At 37.2% G+C, this 14,292-nt stretch overlaps 1 protein-coding gene across 1 annotated transcript in view; it reads left to right on the plus strand.

Moving 5' to 3' along the window:
- Positions 1-14,292, plus strand: part of MAP3K21 (mitogen-activated protein kinase kinase kinase 21) — a 41,963-nt gene that overhangs the window by 11,544 nt on the left and 16,127 nt on the right. The window contains exons 2-4 of the mRNA XM_075707879.1: positions 7,680-7,860; positions 12,863-13,011; positions 13,767-13,942. Coding sequence (XP_075563994.1) covers positions 7,680-7,860; positions 12,863-13,011; positions 13,767-13,942 — 506 coding nt within the window. The remainder of the gene's footprint in view (positions 1-7,679; positions 7,861-12,862; positions 13,012-13,766; positions 13,943-14,292) is intronic.

The raw sequence follows: 14,292 nt of genomic DNA on the forward strand, positions 1-14,292 counted from the left end.
GAATTGCTGTAATGAGGTAACTTTTCTTAAATGTGGTATTTAAATAGGAGAACTAAGCTTAATATTTTATTAAATAGAGGACTTGAGAATGTTTAGTGTACAATCTGCTTTTGATTTTTTGCTGATGCAATATCCAATCCTGTGTTTTCAGAATTCACTGTTTAAATGATGATTATTTGAATGTCTAATTCTAAATGCTTGTTACTTCTGGTACTTCCTCTTACAGCACAATAGAAATTTCTGGTTTGCATTACAGAACTATCTGAACAGCAAGTGAAGTACAAATGGCAGGCAGTAAAGTAACTTGCAGCATCTGCATCCTGTGCCAATAACTTGTTAAAACTGCTGCTTTCTCTCAAGTTTCCATTTGCCCAAAGTTGCTTTAATAATGGTTATTAAAGAAGTGAAGGGGAAGCAAAAAATGGTGATGCAAGGTGCGTTGAAGCTGTTGAAATCTCTCGTCTCTCTTTCTCTCTCTTCTTTTCCTTTTATTTCCTCCAGATAGCCAGGTGACTCCCTGTTATTCTCATGTTTTAGTGGTTTTCTTGTGCCACATGTCCCACTATGGGATGTGTTTTTCTTATGGGGTTGGTGTGTATTTGTCAATCCATGCTGTCACGGCCTTTGTGTCAAGTCTTGTCTTGTTTTGGCTTTCCAATTGTGAACACTTTGTTCAGGATTTTTTTTAATATATGTTGGCTCCTGTGAGGTAAGATTCTTTTTCCTTTTTTTAAGACAAATGCATTTACGAACAAACTGTTGTTGAGTTGTTTTCAGTGTAGTGTGAAAATTAAGAAATGGTTATATGCCTGCTGTAAAGGGTCATAGATGATAGAGGAGCACAGTATCCCTGTAATAAAAAGTAGAGAAATGCCTCCTGCATATGTAATCAGTGTTTAAAGGCTGAAATTCCCTTGCTGATGGTGAACTCTAAACTTAACCTAGTGAGATAATTGCAACCTGACAGATACTGGCCACAGAGATGAGGATAACGTTTGTTATCCTGAGAATTCATAGGAGAAAAGCAAGGTATTTAAGAAGCAGTGCTCTGTAGGCAAATGTATCATCTTTTATATGTATTGAAGACATCCTGATCAGTTAATGTTTTCATTTTGATAGTTAATTTGTGGTTTAAATGCTTAATGTTTTCACTGTGGTAGTTAATTTGCAGTTTAAAAATTGGGCATGGCTTCTATAAGCAGTGTTGAAATTTTAATTTCTAATTACAGTTGGAACCAAACAACAGCTCCAAATAATGGTGGTAGGCCTCTTAATATTGACAAGGTATTGTGTTTTGTTAACTGAATATGCAACGTTTAATAAGGCTTTTTTCTGCCTGATAGTTCCCAGGTAAAAAGATATAAGGCTGCCCTGCTGGTTTTGTTGCGTGTTGATTTAGTGAATTAACAGGAACCAGATTCACTTGCAAACAGTTGGAGAGGGAACTGACTGGGTGCAGGGGGAACAGATGACAGTAGCAGCATTGTCTGGACAATCTCTGTTTGCAAGTAGAAGCATACAGTATAACATCTTTCTTTGCTTTCTGGTATTCTCTAAGAATGACTTTATCAATTGTGGTGAATGTAGTGGGCATCTAGGCAGTCTTGCCTATAATCATAGTAACTTAAATAGCTGTGCTATTAAATAGCTTGTATTTGCAAAAACCATGATAGCAATTTAGCAAACTGTAGATAAGGTAGGAAGAAGCAGTTGGTGGAAAACAACTGACCTGAGAAAATAAGGTGGCTTAACAGTTTATTTTTAGTAGTAACGAAATACAGAATATAAAGATGGTATAGTAGAAGGTATAAAGAGAGTATAAAGATGATAGGAGGGATAGAAAAGACTTGCGTATTTCAAGATTTTTTTTCAGTTTAAGCATTGAAAGTTAGTTTGAATTCAACACATCTAAACTATTAAAAAGGTGTTCAATCATTTGACTTGGCTTCTCTCAAAATACCTTGTTTACTCAGTTGGTTTAAAAGGCTAGTAACTGAAAATGGTCACCTGAAAGTGCTGGAATGCATTATGAAATAAAACTGATTTTAACTGCATAAAGTCTTTGGATTTCAAGAAACTCGTCAAATTACCTATCTCAAAGTCCTCATTTAATACAATATGTAAAGTTGGAGAAATATAATCTATATGTATTTAGTAATAAAAAGACGACTAAGACTGTAGGAAATAACCTGCATTAAAAGAGTAACATTGACAAGCTTAGAGCTAGGTGGAGGTTTCCTGGGTGTGCTGCCAACAAGGTCTGTACAGGCTTCCCTCGGGCTTGCTGTAAATACTGTTTCTTAAGCTACATGAATTTTAAGAAGTAAAAAGGAGAGAAGCTGAGGTAAGAATATGAGCCTTTTATTTAAAACTATGCTTTAAACAAAACGCTTAAAATTTAAACGAATACTTTCAGTTCCTCTCCAGACTTTCAGCTTAGTCCTGAAACCAGTGGGGGTGTAGTTCTGGACCTATCTGCATTTGGTGTAATGCACCCCAGGAATCTGATTTGTCTAAATGTGTTCTTTTCTATTATTTCTTGACCAGTTATAGCCTATCTGTCCATATCCTGCCTCTCACTTCATTCCCCCCCCCCCCCCCCAATAAAATTTCAACCCAATTCATAAGAAAAGAGAATGGAGCAGAGAAGGCAGCTCCTACCCAAATCTGGCCAGACCTGGACTGCCACTTCATGCATCTCTAACCTGAGCTGCTGCAGTTGCTCTCTTACCTTTTGCTCTCGGTAGCTCAAAGCGAGCGTTACTGCCAGAGGGGAGAGTTTGGAGATGGAATGGTGGAAAGGGAATGGCACAGGAAAAGGAGGAGGGACTGGGAGCATTTGGGTGGGGTTTTACTGGGACTTCTGCCTCCTTTTGAAGCCTAAATTCTGTGCCTTTCCTGATTAAGAACAGCTTGTGTGGGAACAGTAGTGGTTCGGCAGAGAGATGTTGCCGGTTCTGTTTTAGTTAGAGGAACACGAACCTGGGAAGCACCAGCTGGCTCAGCCGGTCCAGTTCTATTGCTGTCTTGGGCAACTGTGTGATAGATTGCAGTTTTTAAAAGTGTGCCTAACATCTTATCTGCACACTGTTACACCATGAAATACACCATAAAATTAGTAGAAAAAGACTCCAGCTCTAACTATGATAATGCAGAAAGAAAGCAGGAAAGATTAACAGGAGCAATTAGGTTTAATTAGGTGTATGTTGGATCTTGTGAGTTTTTTGAGGAGTACACTGCTTTACGCTGCAGCGGAGAGCCGAAAGGGGGCTGGGAGAAAAGAGGCAGTATCTTAAAATCTGCTATGGCTCTCTCCCCATGCTGGTAGCTCCATATCTAGAACGGAGTTTAATCTCAAGCATGCCAGTAAGATGGATCAGCCAGGGCACCTAGGAGAATATTTTATCGATGAGAGCACCTGTGCTGTAGGTCTGCATCCTGTTTCTAGATGTGGCTAACTTCTGTTCTCATAACTGTTCTCAACATTTGTTTAGCCTAGCAAAAAGGACAAGCTCTTCTGATTTATCTAAATAAAAGACATTACAGGTTGCTAACTATTCTACTTCTTTTTTCCACGTCTGCTCCAGTTTAAGTTCCTGTTGTTGAACACACATGTGCAGCTCTAGTCATCCAGTATTTCATATGAGGTTTTATGCTTTGTACAATTCTATCGATACTTCTGTTTCTACTAAAAAAGACTTTTTAGTGCCTTTTACAATTGCATGAGCTAATTGTGCAACTGTGTAGCTGCTGTTCTGTTTTTCCTTCTGTTAGCCAGAATAGCCAGCCACCTTCCTTTGCCTTTGCTTTATAGCTATAGGTTTTATGATTGATCCGTTCCAACTTTGCGTATTTTCTAGTATGATGATCTGGTCTTTTCCAGAGAGGGCGGTATCTTCTGACTTTGCTGTCAGTTCTTGAAGCACACCTCGTATTTTTACTATGATTGCAAATTGGCATGTGAAGCAAACATGCTTCCTAGTGATGATTCCTTTTTATCCTGATAACTTGTCTCTTAAGATTTTCCTTCATACAATTGCTGTACGGAATTCATTGATTAATCCTTATTCTGGCTGTACGATTAAACTTCCTAAAAAGTACTCACATCTGCTCAAGTCTGCTACCTTATCCCTTTCTAAGAAACCATCTATCAGGACAAAATGGGATTACTGTGATGTGAGCTATTTGTAATGTAACTCTGCTATAATGCTGCTTTTTCTATGCCTTGGTGTCCCTAATTACTGTCCTTAATTAGTTTTCTTCAAAATCTATTCTGAGATCACATCTGAGTTAAATTTATGTCTGTAGTTGAGTGGATACAATACAGTTGTTTTGAATATAGATAATGTTTACTTTTATTCTGTCATAGTGCCATAACTTTACAGATTCATAAAAATGCTTGATAGTAGATTTACACCTTTCACAACATTAGTCCTGCTCTGAGTGGGGGGGGGTTGACATCCTGAGGTCTGTTCCAACCTAAGTTATTTCATAATTCTATAAGCTACTTCCTTCAGTGAGCTAGGATGAGTAATACTTGGATTTCCATGTTCTTTTTAGTTACATTAGACAACTTAGGAGTGTCAGGCATTTTTTCATCTATATGGTTAAATAGCAGTATCTTCATTAGGGATGCTGGTAGAATCCTCGTGTACGCTTGCTGCACTGTCAAAGTGTCTTTAATATTTAGGAAATGTGCAAAATCATATCTACCAATTTCAATACCACTTTACTACACAGCATTTGGTTTTGGTTTTGTTTTGTTTTTTTTTTTTTATTTTTCTTTCTGACTTAAGGATTTTTTTGCTTTTATCTTCAACCTATTAATTTATATTTTATGGAATTATTGAAAATAACATGCAATAACACCTCTTTGTTCCCCAAATGTAAATGGTTCTGGGCATGTGCCGTCTCTTGTATTCAAAGAGTACCCGGTATATGGCACCCTAACCTCTGTTGCTGTGATGTTAATAAATTTACTTTCCCCTTGATATCATTGCAGAAAGTCCACAAAGAGTGTTGAAAACGGTGTAACCAGTAGGAAACATACACAGCCTTAAAATATTAAGTCAAATGTTTATTTCTGGCTGTAGGACATGCCATATTTGAATAACAGTCCAAGATGAAGTTTTATGCTAGTTTGCAAAAGGTAGTCTTCTCACATCCGACTTGGTCTCCTTCTCTTAGATTTTTGAATCATTGAGAAATAGTCATAGTCTCTGGTTTTGCTTATGTCAAAATAAATTCATACACTTCTGCATTCGTAATCTAGTTCAGTTTCTTTGGTAGGTTTGAATTTATTTTCAAATGGGCTTTGTACTTTTAAATATTTTAGGCTGTGTTTGTCAGAATGATAGTACTAATGTAAATATGAACTTTACTCTTTGCAGAAAATAAAAAGTCTGAAAAATGTTAAAGTAAACCAGAAAGTGCTAAACTGGCTCTTACCCAACCTAATATTGCAGGTGTGTTGGAGTCTGAAAAGACAAGTTAAAGGATTTGAAAAAGAAACAAGTGGGGGCTGAGTGAACAGGGTAAGCAAAAGACTATAAAATTGACTTCTCACAGGTTAGCAGCCGTCAAGGGCCAGGAAGCTGTGGAAGTGGCAGAAGGATGCTATAGTAAAGGTTGCTAGGCTACTGTGCGGGAAGCACTTACAGAGCACTACTCAGCTATGCTGAGCATTTTTACTACCCAGCTGCTAAGTAATCTGTGTATAGTATTGCTGTTTTCCTGGCTACCGGATGGAAAGGGAAGTTTGAACTGCTAAGAAATGTTGTCCTTTTGTAGGATGAAACTTGGCCACATGCCAATTATTACCTTTTGCAAGACTGACTGTTTTTGGTTTCGGTCACATTGACTGACAAGGAATGCCAGGAATTCTGCTGAACATGTTTGAAATGGAATAGCAAACAATGGGTCTTTGATTCAAGTATAAAAGTATAAAAACTCTTGCATCAATTTAATGTGTTCTGGTGGTGCTGACTGGTGAGCTCTTGGTTTGTCTATACCATTTGGGCCTTCATTTCTTCAACTCTGTGTTAAGAAGCTTACTGAAAATCGAATGTGGGTTCTTTTTTTCCCCATCTGGATTTGATGACATTTTTAAAATATTTGTAAGACTGTAATTAATCCATACCAGTAAAAATGATTTCTTGCAATTGCGAATGCAAGTCATCAGTTTTTGCTCTGCAAAGGAAGGTAATTCTTGATCTGCTTTTTTATTAATGGGTGCCCTGTACTGTGTTTTGCCATACATATAGTTGGAAAACACATGTGTTTAATGATTCTTCTTATTTGTAATTCAACCTTTTATCTTCATCCCAGGAGGTCATTTTAACAGAAAGTTAAAGCTAACCATTACTACTACAGACAGCGACAGAGGAACTGAATATGGAATTAAAATTCTGGTGTGTTAATAAATTCCTTTGCACCTGTTGTCTTTCTCCTTGTGAGCTCTAGCACAATAATCCAGTTCTCTTTTAACACTATTTTGTGAAGGTGTATTACAACTCGGCCAATACTGTTGTGTTACGAACAAGTTAGACACTAAATATACACTGTAGGATGCAAAAGCAAAAAAAGATAATTTACTCTTCTGTGTCCATGAGGGTGCAGTGGACATAATGTGACATGGATTTGATCCTAGTCCAGCGTCCTGTTGCCAGCTGGGGACTCTCAAGGCAAGCTAACTCTGCTGGTATATAGTCTCCCAACTTGTACTGATTTGTGGCCCAGGGATTTCGTGAACTTAAACCCACTTTTTTGGTGTTAACTGCTCTGTGGAGTTGTCTTCTGTGAATTTGTGTAGGTGCTTTTTAAATCTATGTAAAATAATAGTATTCACATACTATGCCAAGAATTCCAAAGTTTACCTACCCCTGTGTTGTGTGAACGACTGCCATGTGTTTGATTCTTATCTGCTAATTTTGCTCGATGATGTCCATTTCTTGTGTTGAGAAACTGTGAACAATTGTTACCTATAGCTTTCTACATTCCATAGGTGCTGTTATAGATTCTGTTCTCAGCTGTTTCTTTTCCTGGGGGAAGACTCCGTGTCTATTAACCCTTCCTTCTAACTGTGGGAATGCTGCTTTGAGCACCCTGGTTCTGTTCTCCTCTGTGCATCTTTCAGTTCTGTTATATACTTTTTGAGATGAGTAGGAGCCAGGATTGGGTGCAGTATTAAGGATGGATTTTATACAGTGACATAATATGCCCTGTTTTGTTTTCTAAGACTTTAATAAGAATTCTTTAACATTTGTTTTTGTTTTACTACTACTGCTATTTTTATTACTTCAGAATCTCATTCCAAAGTGAATACCTTTTTCACAGCCTGTCATCATCTGTGGATGTTGGATGTGGATTCCAGGCTTTCTTAAACTTAGCTGTTTTACTTTACAACTCTTTACAGTGGATTTCTTGTGCTAGTTTAATACCTACTCACACAGTTGCATAAAGAACTCATGACACTGTAGGTATTTCTCACTTTCATAGCTTGGCATAGCTTAGAATTATCAAAAACCTTTTTCATGTTTATAAAAATTGCAATAATATTTTCACAACATTTAAAGTATACAATTATCTGTGTGGTGCAAGTTGTATGTGAAATTAGTAATGGCACTGGATGTTTTGAATTGTTTCCCATTGCATTAATTTACAAACTCAATCTTTTGCAGTTTTGTTGCTGGAGAAGATGGAACATGATGACATTTGTAATAAAACTCTGAAGATTACAGACTTTGGTCTGGCTAGAGAATGGCACAGAACAACCAAAATGAGCGCAGCAGGGACTTATGCATGGATGGCTCCAGAAGTTATCAAGTCCTCCATGTTTTCTAAAGGAAGTGATATTTGGAGGTAAGAAGTTTGTCTGCTGAAGACCATCTTCAGAAGAACTGTGTTGAGGTTTTTGAATGAATTTTTATTTGGGTTTTTTTGGTGGTTTCTTAGGTTATTGTCTCAGCATATGGCAAGTACAGCTGTTCTGAGAAACATATTCATTTCTCAGCATTTGATCTACCTTAGTTATTCATGACTTATGATTTGGGAGAGGGGAAAATAACAAAAACTTCCCTCCCCCCCCCCCCCAAGAAAGCAAGATCTTATTAAGAGAAGCCTTTAAAATATCTGTTGGTTAAAATACTTGAATATTTTATCTGGAGTCTTAATATAGACAGCCATATGTTCTTGATACATTAACATATGCTTGATCTCATATTGGTATGTTTACTTTATATCAGATGTCTGAAAGTCTCTTTCTGCATAAAGAAATGGGACCAGCCAGTTATTACCTTGTATGTCTGATAAATACAAATAAACTGCAAACCAGAACTTTGCTGAATGTTAACTAAATTAGTGCTGGTTTTTTAGGAATCTAGAATGTCATCATGTGTAAAAGTGAACATCAGATCTAAGCTTTTATATTTATAGAGATTTTGCTTCCAGTAGCTGGAGTGAAGAAAGTGTGTTCAGCACAAAATTGTTTTAACTTGCTCTCTAATTTTAAAGATGGGGAACTCCCTATGTTAAATTTGTGAATTTATTGTTAAAGACATTATTGTGGATCATATAAATAATATGGCTCTCAGTACTGATGCTATTTTTGAGTGGTGTAGTGTGGGATACATGTATTGTAGAAAGGTAATTTAAACTTTAGTTTTAATTTAGTTCTGTTTTGTGAGTGGGGAAAAGCGGTGATTGCACAATAGGCTCTAAAAGCTGCTGTGCCTCACCCTGAAAAGTCTACATTTCCTTTCTTTTTGAAATGTTTTCTCTCTGAAGGACTCAAGGTAGCTATTTGGGGAAGGAGGGGAGGACTTTAATCTGTTTTCTCATGCCTTCTTATGCATTTTCTGTGTTGTATAATTCTTAAATAGGGTCCTATTTTGCTTAGATGCCTGATACTCTACAGCATGAAGTAATACTTTTGGTATTCTCAGGATGATTCTGTATCTGCACTACTGTTTTGTGACAGCCATTTGTCTTGTGTCTGGAACTGATTTTCAGCATTTTATTTACATCAGTCTGAGTTGATGCCCAGTTGAGAAACATCTCTGGCTTCATTCTTTTTTTTCCATTCTTTCTCCCTTTTTTCTTTGAATTTTTTTTCTTTTGCGGGGTGGAGGTTGGGTGTAGGCGTTTCCCTAATCAGCTGTATTCCATGCTTAATTACAGGTCCTGTCCAGTCTTGTTGCTGTGATTTTAGGTATCTGAGGGGGTATGCTTTGGTGCAATTATTTTATATTCTGCTGCAACATTAGTTTACATTTTTGGAACCTACAGTATTTCTCTTCTTCGCCTTCTCTCCTGCACGCCTCTCTTGTAAAAATGTAAGTATTTAGCTCAATGATGGACATCTAACAGGAGAGGTTTTTAAGTAGAAAGGCTGTGTTGTACAGTATAGTTTAGACCACCTTGGCTTCTAAAGATTTCCTGCTTACTGCATCTTGATCTATTCTGTTGCTTATCTTTACTCTTTCTTTAAAAGAAAAGCAAATAAAGAATACCCTGGTTATGGGAGCGTTTTTTGTTTTAAAAAGCATTCAGGTTACAAATCTAAGTATGGGTCTCTCTAAGATAAGAACACAGTATATGTCAGGAAAGTTCTAAACTTCAGTTATACATACTGAGTACTGAGTCTCCAAAAGAAGTCTGCAGACCTCTTATTTAAGAAAAAAAGGCAGTTGAGGCTGCTCAAGCATACTCACATTTGCAGCTAGCCTTCCAGAATCAGCCAGTGCTCAGAAGTATTGTGGGAGCATTAACATGCAGCCTCAAAGGCTCTGCACAAACTCAGGTGTCATCCTAGACAGCAGAACTGGTACTTTCTGGGCCCTGCATATGTATCCTTTTGCCTCTCAAACCAGAGTTATAACTACTGCATTATTATTATTATTATTCGGCATATGCTTCCAAATTCCCAAATGAGAATTGCACTCATTCAGCCCTACCCTTCCATTCATCATCACACATTTCTTAGCGGTATGTCAGTCTTGGTTTGTGTATGGAGCCTGAAAGTGCAAATATGCCCATAGATTTCCAAGTGCTGGTGGTGTGCTTCAGCAATGGTCTTTACAGTAATGTGTGCCTCCATTGTACAAACTCTTGGCAAAGCTAGGAAGGACTTACTGTACAGCAGAATTAGAAGCTGATTTTGCCTGGCACATTCATGTAATTTTGAAGTGATTCATGTAGCAATGCTTTGTAACCTCTACTTTAGAAGGTCGATTGTAGAGTAAAATAAACTGAGAACTTTAATTACCTTCATTTTGATCAGGTTTTAAAATACGGACAAACAGCAAGGTATTGCTGGAATGAGATATATATAGTAAGGCTTAAGTCACATTTGATGGCCAGAGAATAATTTTTAATAATGAAAATACTTAAAAGGACATCTTTTTGAAAATGTATTAGTTTTCATTGTTTAAAAAATGTCTAATTCAAGCATATTATACCTGTATTTTTGGCCTTTTGCTGAAGATGGAAAAGGAAACGGCTACTGCTCTTAAAAAAAGCTATTTATTAGAAGCTCTGACTGTATACATAGGACAGCTGTACATGGGCTGGTGAAATTTAATGCACAAAGTAGTTACTTCTGTAGTTGAGAGAGTTGATAAGAATTAATAAGTAGTTGTTGTCCTAGATAATGGTACCTCCCAAAAACTCCAGCATGGCAGGACTAGAATGTCTTTAGGGTTCCTCCCCCCAGTTTTCCCCCCACAGCACTGGCTCTTGGCACTTGATATCAAGACTGCTTTCATTAAAAGAGACACTTTCAGGCTATTACTGTGTTGGTCTGTTTAAAATTTTACAACCACCTTCTTGGTACTGTTGAAAACTACTTAGGATTAAAGGCTTGACTTGTAAATATAACTGAAGCTAATAGTGACACAACTTTTTACAAAAGGTGATTTCTTTTTACTTAAATTTATTGTTCTGCTTAACTTGAGAGTTCATACTAAAATATATATATAAAATAGTCTGAACAAGGGAATTCCTTGAATTAAGAACAGTCTACGCTTGCTGAGAGAGCATGGCATTGTTTTTGTTTTCTCTAAGCACGCAGATGAGATGTAGTTCAGTAGAATTTCTCCATCACACATAAAATATGTATGTACCACAGGAAGTGTTGTACTCATTGTTAGAAGTACCACTGATTTAAAGCAAAACTGGAATTAATTATTTTATCCTTCTTTGACTATACAAGCAAGTGCAGAGGTTAGACTGGAAAAAATCGGGAGGAAATTATTAAGGTGGCCAAGAGTTTTCTTTTTTAGTCTATTTTCTGTTTTTTAGGAATAGACTGTATTCCTCAGCTTTTGATTAACTGTTAACACTTAAATTCATTAGTTTTCTAAGATTTTATGATAGGCAGAACTTCTTAGTAAACAGAATGTAGAGAAACAAAACACAGCTGATATTCGTGCTGATACTGCGTAGTTTGCTGTTTTGTTATTTATTAAAGTGATGTTTTAAGGTCTTATATAATGCTGAATGACTACTTCTTGGTAAGGAGAGACTGATAGAAAAACTTAACTGGTGTGTGGTGTTCTCCCTGTCATATCTGCTCTAGTTGAGGTAGTATTTCTAGTACTAAGTGGTACATAGTAAGGGAAGGGCTATATAGCCCTTACCTCCCTGGTGCTGTATGCATTTCTCCTCATGTAAGAGAGTTCAGTCCAGTCCTGCAGAACTTGCAGGTAGTTTCTTCACACACACGGAGAGAAAGGGGAAGAGCAATACTGTGTATTCTGTTTTTTCCTTTTGCCCACTCACTTTACTATTCAAAAGCAGCAACAGGTTGTCCTTTGTATCCTTGTTCTATAGATAGTGGTTCCCTGGCAGGAAGAGAAGGGACACACACACCCCCCAAAAACAAACCCAGTCATAAAGTCCACTTTAGGCTTACATTCTAAAAGGAGGTATTCCTGCTTCCACTGTGAAAATGAGTGAAAGATACCCATTTCAGTGGTGGTAGAATGGGAGCTCTAGAGCAACAGCAGCGAGCATGCTCTCCCAGGCCTTTGTAGGGGCTTGGGTTGTTTGAGCAAGCCATACAGACCCAAAGAAAGCAAAAGCAACACCCAGCTCTTCTAGAGTGGAGAGCATAGCAGAAATGCGTACAATTAATGTTGCTGCAATAGGAGTTCCTATGATTCTTGATTTCTGTACCTGATGCTGAGAAAAGGTCTCTTCATGTCACCACCTTTCACTGGAGACAATGTTGTTTTGTTTGGTTTTTTTTTTTCTAGTATGGAGAAATTGGGGGGGGGGGGGGGGGGGATGTAATCATTTCTCAATCTTGTTGCATCTTCTGTGGGAAGTGAAGAGCTAACAGGCCTTTTTATAACACGCAAGGGATTAGAAATGCAAACTTCCAAACAAAGCCGGGGCTTTTCTGGTGTTTTTTATTACTATTATTTTTTAAAAAAATTAGTGTGCACATCTAGGTAAATTGTTGTGAAATGTTTGGAAAGGGGAGTGGCCTGAATGGTCTTCTGAGGTTTTATTTTTATTTGTTTTGTTTGATTGGTTTTGGTGGGGAGAAGGTTGCTTGTTTTCCTGTTGTTCAGACTTCTGATCGTAAGTGAGATTTACATCATACTAGCATTTCTATAAAAGCAACTTCAGGCTACATTTTGAATAGGAGTGTGAGCCAGTTGTAGAGTTGCATCCAGTTTGGTTAATCGCTATTAGTGCAAAGGAGCAAGATGACTGAAGTAGAGGTGACTCAGATATTCACCTTTGACATGGGAAATCCTTGTGAATTTCAGTGCATGGTTGGACAGATGCTTGTTTGTTCTTGAGTAAACAGTGTGTCCGTATTCAGAAAATAACTTAAAAAAATTACCTTTTGTAGTTATGGAGTGTTGCTGTGGGAACTGCTTACAGGAGAAGTTCCTTACCGTGGCATTGATGGCCTTGCTGTGGCTTATGGAGTTGCTGTCAATAAGCTTACTTTGCCCATTCCATCCACCTGCCCTGAACCATTTGCAAAATTAATGAAAGGTATCTATGTTGTTTCTTCCTGTGTATTTAAATAGTTATGTTTTGGCAATATGTATCCTTGCCTGTAATAACCATGGGGTTGCAAAAGAAACACCTCATTTGATAATGTGCTGTGTACAAAGTATTTTGTTTTTCTTTACACAGCAATCTGGTGTTACAGACAGCTGAATGTGTTTCTGAGGAAGTTACACAGTATTACTGTGTACCGCATAAGTTCTTCAGTAGTGAAAGAGTACATTTTTTGCTCTGGTTTTACTCATTTCCTTTTACATTCAAATGGCATTAATTTTCATAAGCTACAAGATATAATACAGATCAATACAAGACCAAGATTAAAATCCCAAGAGGAAGAACTGCAAATGCCATTTTTTCCTCATTGTTTCTTTCTGAGTGTCAAAATGTTTTGGAAATACTTCAGAGAGAAATAAACATTGCTTGCTAATGGCTATTTCTTTGTGTTTAATGAATTTCTTTACCTTTTATATGTATTCCTTCTGTGCAGTACTGCTAGTTTTGCTATTTCAGATCCTAATGATAAAGATGAAAAAAATATTGACTATTAATACAAAAACAGTCCTCTGAGTACAGGTAGGTAGAAGTCACTTCTGTAAATGGAAAAGGAACTAGGGAAGCCTTGCAGATAAAGGGAACACATTAGAACTTGAAGTACAGTAGCAAGTAACTTGGAATTCATGTAGTTCTTCAAAAAGTTCAATGTATTATTTAAAAACTGATGGGATTTTGATAAATTCTAGAATGCTGGGAGCAGGACCCTCATATCCGACCATCGTTTGCCTTAATTCTTGAACAGCTTGCTGCCATTGAAGGGGCAGTTATGACTGAAATGCCTCAAGAGTCTTTCCATTCCATGCAAGATGACTGGAAATTGGAAATTCAGCAGATATTCAATGAGTTGAGGACCAAGGAAAAAGTAAGTTGACTTTTCCAATTGCATGGCAGTGAAGGAAGGGTATGTGTGTATGTGTGTTTATGTGATACAGCAGTTTTGAACTTCTGAATTGTGGCTTACCAATACAATAATACAAGAAACCTGATTTAGTAGTGGAAATACACTTGAGATGATAAAATAATTGCAAGAGAGGATTCACTCTCTCATTAAAACATTAATAATGTTGCCTATTCTTGGTGGTGGATGTACTATTCTTAAATTCCATTAATATGTTTCTAGACTGTATTTTAAGATAACCCTGTAACTGCCTTGCAGCAAACTTACTTTAGCAAAAAGGTTTGAGTACTGGTTTTCTCACATTTCAGACAATG

Source organism: Pelecanus crispus, chromosome 3 (genome assembly GCF_030463565.1).
Source record: "Pelecanus crispus isolate bPelCri1 chromosome 3, bPelCri1.pri, whole genome shotgun sequence".
NCBI lineage: Eukaryota > Metazoa > Chordata > Aves > Pelecaniformes > Pelecanidae > Pelecanus > Pelecanus crispus.